Source organism: Lupinus angustifolius, chromosome LG05 (assembly GCF_001865875.1).
Source record: "Lupinus angustifolius cultivar Tanjil chromosome LG05, LupAngTanjil_v1.0, whole genome shotgun sequence".
Taxonomy (NCBI): Eukaryota; Viridiplantae; Streptophyta; class Magnoliopsida; order Fabales; family Fabaceae; genus Lupinus; species Lupinus angustifolius.
The window spans coordinates 19267048-19275546 of NC_032013.1; the positions used below are offsets into that span (position 1 = coordinate 19267048).

The 8499-nt window shown below is 34.7% G+C and overlaps 1 protein-coding gene across 1 annotated transcript; it reads right to left on the reverse strand.

Moving 5' to 3' along the window:
* LOC109347981 lies at window positions 223–2180 on the reverse strand. Its single transcript, XM_019588144.1, has 2 exons — window positions 2039–2180; window positions 223–1915 (listed from the first exon to the last, which is right to left on the reverse strand). The coding sequence occupies exons 1-2, from the start codon at window positions 2127–2129 to the stop codon at window positions 360–362; spliced, it is 1647 nt and encodes a 548-aa protein (XP_019443689.1). The 5' UTR covers window positions 2130–2180; the 3' UTR covers window positions 223–359.

Consider the following 8499-nt stretch of genomic DNA (forward strand, 5'->3'; position numbering starts at 1 on the left):
TATTGAGATATCTTAAGTGAAATATGAAGATTAAATTACATTATCAAAACTTAGAATATCCTCGGTATGAAGAAAAAATACATACTCATTAAAGTTGAGGGAACAAGCTAGCATGCATGTAAATAAATAAGTAACACTTGTTCTTGTCACCCTTACAAGATTATGTGATGATATCTCATGTATCATATTTGGGTTCTAAAACATTATTATTTTTTATTCAAGTAATTAATGAAGATATCAATGTAAAAAATATAAATGAGTACATTATTTGAAGAAACTATTGAATTCCACACCTATAATATGAAATCATATATCTAAAATATAAATGCATACAACCACCCAATAATGCCACAAAGTCTTCAACTTTCATCTCCACTCCAATTTCTCTTGACCTTTGGCCCTGTAGGTCCTTCCTCACCCAATAATTCATTGGGTAAACTACTTTCAATCTTTTTCACTACAGGGAACACCTTCTCCAACTTGTTCAATTCCTCTGCTAAGTCATAACTAATATTTGGACCCCATTGCCTTAAATAATTTAACCATGGTGGCTCTATAATTTCTGACCCCAAATAATCACCAGAAACAATTTCAAAGCCCACACCAAAATCAACCACCATATTACTCTTAGCAGCATCATTTCTTATTCCAATCTCACTAACCCCTTGAAGAACAAGCCCAGCTTTTGGGTACATAGCATGTCCGTTCAAAGAAGAATAAGTCGCTGGTTTATTATTGTTACCACTTTGGAATTCAAGCTCAGAAGCTTCTACCCATTGACCACTACTATGTTGTGAGAAATATACCTTCTTTAACCCTCCATCAAAATTACTTATTCTTAATGTCACATGTTCCCAATCACCTACATGTTCACCTATTTTCCCAAGTGGGATATCTATAAGCCCAAACTTTGCTATTGCAGGCCCATTGAATGGGTAGAAAACCCACATAGCAAGGTCAGTGAATGTTCCACCAAACATGGGCTTTACATGAATATAAACTTGGGTACTCTTGAAATCACCCTTTTTGACCCTTTCTTTGTTGGCTTTATCAATAGGAAGGTCTAACCAATAAGCACCATCATTGTTTCCACCTTGAGGAAGGTTAGAACCTGTTGGGTCTATTGGCACTGGATTGGATTCTTCACCCTTTTTATAAAGCAATGCCCCATTTGTGAAATACCAATTAACAGAAGAAGATTGGTACTTTTCATTTGGATGCAAATACATGATTGGAGAATAAGCTTTGACTAATGCCTCAATTTGATTTATATTAGGCATAGAGGAAAAATTTAGATTGGTGTTTTTCAAACAAGCTATAGGGATAGAACTAGTGGTAGTGCCACCATCTTGGGCAAAAAAAGTGCCAACAAGAACACCAGGAGCTTGAATACCTCTATTGCTTGGTCTTATATCAAACACATTGAAACCTTTATCATCAGTGCTCTTTCCTGGTCCCCAAATCCATGAGCTTGTTTCACATTGGTCAGTGAAATCTGACCTAACACACCTGATTTTATCCAAAGAAGGCTTCTCTGGTGTGATTGTGACAACATGGCCTAAGGCCTTATAGCCATTAGGTGGTGTTGGTAACCACACATAACCATCATTGTCTTGTTTGATATTCTGTGATTTACTAGTCCATATCAATGTATAATCAAGTGGTTTCTTTAGAGCTTCATTTTCAACTGAAGAATCATCTTTCGCAACGAGGATTCTTCCAAAAAGAGACTTGTTGTTAGGCTGGCTATAGCAGCCTAACATGAAGAACCCTTCGGGTATTCCTTTTGGCTCAAAAAATGTAGCACCTGCATTATCTGATCCACCTTGTAAAGTTGTCCAAACTTTGTTGAACGTTGAAATTTGAGATACCTTTAAACCACCCAGATCAATAATTCCATTAGCAAACCCATCACCTATACATAATTAATGTTGTAATTCAAGAGAAAAGAAGATAAAAAATAAGCAACATATATATCAGCATAAGTAATTAATAACACTATAATATCAAGAAGGAAGGGAAGAAATTAATTGTGTACCTTGTGGCCAAACTGGTATATTTGCGGGAAGATTAAACATGGTGTCAATTGGTAGAGTTTCTTTCTTCTTAGAAAAAGTTTGATTCCCCATATTGGTAAGTTTTTTTGTTTTTGAAATTTGAGTATTGTGTGTGGAGACTGTGGCTAATTGGCTATTATATATATATAGAGAGAGAGGTAGCAAATGTAAAAAGTATATTGTAGAGTATATACTCTTATGATATAATCAATGTGATTGTTTATATGATAATCATTGACAAATATATCTTACTACAAAACGTGCAGATTTTCATTTTGTGGTGCACACGACTTATGAATATGTGTTCACATGGGAAACCTCTTCTTGCCTTACAAACATATATCACCATCGAGGAAGGTTGTTCACTTATCTTAAACTACATAGGGGCTTGTATGAAAAGAAAGATTCATATTAACCATGTGTGAATACATTGTGGATAATTTAAATGATATATTACGTGAATATATTTTGGATAATTATTTAAATATTTATGCTTTGTCAATAAAAACATGGTTTGTGACATAATATTATAATGTCATTTATTATATTAATTAATCTCAGATGAGAAGATATTTCTCAGATCTCACATGAGAAGATATTTCTCAGTGCACAGTAGTCTAGCTACCGACCAAAAAAAGTGTAGGAAATTTGGAGCATTATTTGACTATTCAAAATCATAAATATAGATCAAATGAGATAGTAAAAAATATGTAATGTCATACTTCGAATCATTTAATATCTCATGTAAGACTCTAACTTTTTATTGTTCGTAAACTATTCTATAGTCTCATTTTGTTTTGTGCAACTATAGAACTCCATGTAATTTCTAGTACCGCATAAAATCAATGTCTTTTCAGATACAAATTTTTTTAAAGCTTAGCTGTCTATTTTTGACCAGTAAAACAAAGTAATGATTACTATATATACAACTGAACGTGTTAAATGTCAACTACCAAAGCAGTATATTATATATGTTAATACTATACTAAAGATAAATGTTTCTCGTTAAGTATTTTGTAATTATTATATTAATCATAGCATCTTTGAAAAAATAATAGTAATCACAACAACTGAACTATCATACTTAAATTGTGATGAAAGGTGAAGCAAAAAAATTGATAGAAATACCTTAGAAGATATGTTTTTGCTTAATTTTATCACGTTACTGATTTATTGGACAACTATCCATGAAAGGGTTCATACCATATGATGCATTCACTATTCTTCTTTGAACTTTATCATATCGAATAGATATTTTGCAGAATATCCTTACCGTAGAATTTTGCTTTAAGAAAACACTCCCTATTTGATCCTTCATGGTCTGAATTTTGTTGATTATTAAATTAATAAAATCAACATATTTTAACAAGATGTTGATCAAGTATTATAAGACCCAACTAGATCATTAGGATAACCAAAAGATTAAGGGTTCGATTCTTGGGAGCGACATTATTAAGAGGGATAACCACAGATCCCAAAAGAAATTAGTTCCAGGGAATACCCTTAATAATACAAAAAAACTTTTGTAAATTGACAAGGAGTGGTGGAATTTGATAGTATATACATGTTTTTGTGTATCATTCCACAAGGCACATGTTGAAATATATTCTATAAAAAAAAATTAATTGAAAAAATTGCAAAAAAAATTATATTAAGAGTTAAGAGCGGAAATATGATATGAATTTCATTCATCGAATGAATGAATTGAATATTGAATTTATAATATACAAAATTATATTGAATGTTTTATATAAATGATGGAAAAACTAATTTACCATTTTGTTTCTAATTACTAGAGTTATAACTAACCCAACAATACAATCTCACATACACTATCATTTATATGATACAATATATTTTAACAAGAGCAGAAATATGATATGAATTTCATTCATTGAATGAATAAATTGAATATTGAATTGATAATATACAAAATTACATTGAATCTTTTATATAAATGATGGAAAAACTAACTACCCTAACAAAAACTAACTAACTCTAACTAACACTTTTGTTCCTAATCACTAGAGTTAGAACTAATCCAACAATATAATCTCACATATTTACATACACTATTATTTATATGATACAATATATTTCAACAAGAGCGAAAATATGATATGAATTCATTCATTGAATGAATGAATTGAATATTGAATTGATGATATACAAAATTATATTGAACCTTTATATAAAGGATGGAAAAATTAACTACCCTAACAAAAACTAACTAACTCTAACTAACACTTATGTTCCTAATCACTAGAGTTAGAACTAACCCAACATTACAATCTCACATGTTTATATACACTATTATTTATATGATACAATATATTTCAACAGTCTCCCTCAAGTTGGAGAGTGAAAATTTTAAACTCCCAGCTTGGAATTGATTTGAAGCAATAACAATGCTTAACCACCATGATAGAAGTTATATCATCAAACGTTTAACCATCCATGTAATGAAGATATTTACTGATTACTTAATCTATATTGCAGACCAAGTTCAAATAGCATGGTGTGCATCAGGACAGATTGATGCATCAGGATTTCTGGACTGGATCTGACCGAGTCAGCTGAACCAAGGCGCATGCATCAGCACCAGGGCGCATGCATCAGCACCAGGGCGCATGCATCAGGGCGCATCAGATTGGCGCATGCATCAGGGCACACCAGGGCGCACCATGCATCAGGCGCACTAGGGCGCATGCATCAGGGCGCATCAGATTGGCACATGCATCAAGGCTCCAGGGCGCATCAGATTGACGCACTAAGGTGCATCAGTTGTGCGCACCAAGGCGCATCAAGCCTGCTGCACCAGATATGGCACATGGCGCACCAGTAAACCAGAATGGCGCATACAAGGCTCCTCCTTCCCTCCTTGGGCAGCCATATGTTTCCTTCTAGAAGAACGGATTATAGTAGAGCACTTATTTTTGTCACATGCCTATTAACAAATCTGTTTTTTTGTTAAGTTAGTTATAGTTTGGTTTTGGTTTCTTATTCGGTTGCTTGGATAACAAGCAACATGAAACTTGTATAAATTCATACTTGACTCATTAATAATATCATTAATTTTTCTTCAAACTCTTATGGATCATTTTTCCAATATGGTATCAGAGCTCTCAATATGAGAGCTCTGCTATAATCCATTCTTGATTACCTTGATTTCCTTGTTTCGAAAAGTTTGCTGCCATAAACAAAATAGCTATGGAAAGCATAGAATCTGCTGAGACACATCTAGGAACAGACCCATCACTGATTCCTACAAATTCTTACTACCTTCATCCAGGTGAGAGTCCAGAGACCATCTTAGTCTCACCACCTCTAGATGGAAACAACTATGATTCATGGTATAGATCTATGATAAGGGCGTTAAAATCCAAAAAAAAATTCAGATTCATCAATGGCTAGATAGTCATGCCAGATCAGAATGATCCCAACTATGATGCTTGGGATAGATGTAACAATACGGTAATTTCTTGGATTACTAGATCTCTCTCTCCTCACATTTCAAAAAGCATTGTCTACATAGACAACGCGCAAGAATTGTGGGAGGATCTTAAGGAAAGATTCTCCAAAGGGGATTATTTCAGAACATCTGATGTTCTTCAAGAAATCCATTCTCTTAGGCAAGGGGACAAAAGCATTTCTGATTTCTTTACTGATGTCAAAACACTTTGGGAAGAACTTGAATCCTTGAGATCTCTTCCCACATGCATATGCACTAATAAATGTACTTGTGAATTCTTGAGAACCTTTAAAAGACATAGGGAAACAGAGTATGTCATCTGTTTTCTAAAGGGTCTCAATGACCAATATGGCACTGTGAGATCCCAAATTCTTCTTATGGAACTCCTTCCTACAATCAACAAGGTTTTTGGCCTTGTTATCCAACAAGAAAGGCAACTTGAAATATCTGTCTTGAATACTGAAAACAAGACTACAATCAATAGTATCAATTCTAAGCCGAATTGGAAGATGCAACCAACCAGGAACATAAACAGAGATATGACTAACAGGAGACCAACAAGCTTTGGAGGGGCAAATAACTCAACTAAGTCATACAATGGAAACAACAATAACAAAGTATGCACCTTCTGTGGAAGGGAAAGACACACTGTGGATGCTTGCTACATCAAACATGGTTTTCCTCCCAACTTCAAATTCAAGCCAAGGCAAGGGAATGGTTTTGTCAACAATTTGTCAATAGAAGAGATTCAACACTGTGATACAAAACAAAAAGGCACATCCAATATCAATCAAGATGAAGAAGTAAAGCTGAATTTTGATCCAGAGCATGCCATAAATCAGATAGGAATCGAGTCCAATCACAACATTGATCATCCTGTCTCAGGTATATCATTTAATGTTGACTCTTGGTTACTTAACACAAGGGCAACGGATCATGTAACCAACAAATTATCCAATTATGCTCACTATCAAGCAATTAAGCCAATAATTGTTAGATTACCAAATAATCTCACAATAATTGCCAAGTACTCAGGGAGTGTTACTCTATCTAATGACCTTTCCTTATATAATGTTCTTTATATGCCCTGTTTTAAATACAACTTGATTTCCATACAAAGACTTGCAAAATCTCTTCAATGTAAGCTAATCTTTGACAAGTCCTCTTGTTTGATTCAGGATATGACTTCCTTGAAGATGATTGGACATGCTGAAGTATATAACAATCTTTACATTCTTGCTGGAAACACTAGACTTACAAATACTGATTTACATGTTGTAAATAGCATACTTGATCAAATTGTGCCCTCCTTTGACCTATGGCATTTTAGACTAGGTCACCCCTCCCCTACTGTTCTTTCACATATGCACACTTATGAATCTTGTATTACCTTTAATTCTGCTAAGGTTTGTGATTTTTGTCATTTTGCAAAACAATCTAGATTACCCTTTCCTGAAGGTAAATTTAAGACTAGCCATGCTTTTGAACTTGTTCACATGGACATATGGGGTCCTCTGAGTGTCCCATCTATCCATGGGCACAAATATTTCTTGACAATTGTGGATGACTTTACTAGGCACACATGGTTATTTTTGATGAGTTCTAAGGCTGAAACTAAAAATCTCACTGCCAATTTTGTTCAATTTGTTGCTACTCAGTATGATAAGAAGGTTAAGATTATTAGGACTGATAATGGTGTGGAGTTTCTCATGCCTAGTTTTTATGACACTCATGGGATCCTCCATCAAACATCTTGTGTAGAAACTCCACAACAAAATTCAGTTGTAGAAAGGAAGCATAGGCATATTTTAAATGTTGCTAGATCTTTACTTTTTCATTCTTACCTTCCTAAAGTTTTTTGGAGTTATGTTGTTTGCCATGCTGTGTTTCTTATAAATAGATTGTCCACTCCCGTTTTAAAAATGCAATGTCCTTTAGAAATTTTACTTGGGCACAAACCAGATTTTCTTAATCTCAGGGTCTTTGGTAGCCTTTGTTATGCTTCCACTCTTGTTCATAACAGAACCAAGCTGGATCCTAGAGCCAAGAAATCTATCTTCCTTGGTTACAAAAGAGGCACAAAAGGATTCATCCTTATGGACCTCAGCACTAGAGAGATCTTTATATCAAGAAATGTGGTGTTCTATGAACACATCTTCCATTACAAGCAGGGTCCTCAGTCCAATGACACTCCTCACCAGCATAATGCAGATTCATCATCCATCTTACAATATGAAGACATCCAACCAATACAACCAAGCACTGAATCCACCAACTCAAACACTAATGAGCATATTGATCAAATTAACCCTGAACCCACTGAACCACATGTAAGGAGATCCCAGAGAACTACTCATAAACCAACATATCTTAAAGATTTTCATTGCAACATTATGACTACTTCACCTACTCCACCTACATCAACTATCAAGCATCCTTTAGAAGCTGTCTTATCTTATAAGACTGTTTCTTCCCAACAACTTCACTACTGTTTGTCCATCACCAACAATGTTGAACCTAAGTCTTACAGCCAAGCCATCAAATCTCAGGCCTGGATTCAAGCCATGACAGATGAGCTTAAGGCACTACAACAAAACAATACTTGGACAGTTGTTCCCCTGCCACCTAACACAAGACCCATAGGATGTAAATGGGTGTACAAGCTCAAATATCACTCTGATGGGACCATAGAAAGACACAAAACAAGGTTAGTGGCCAAGGGTTACACTCAGACAGAAGGGTTAGATTATTTTGATACTTTTGCTCCTGTTGTCAAACTCACAACAATCAGGCTACTTCTGGCTCTTGCTTCTTTAATGGTTGGCTCCTTCATCAACTAGATGTGAACAACGCGTTTTTACATGGTGATTTGCACGAAGATGTCTACATGGAACTACCACAGGGAGTCACTTGTTCAACTCCTAACCAGGTTTACAAACTTAACAAATCATTGTATGGCTTGAAACAAGC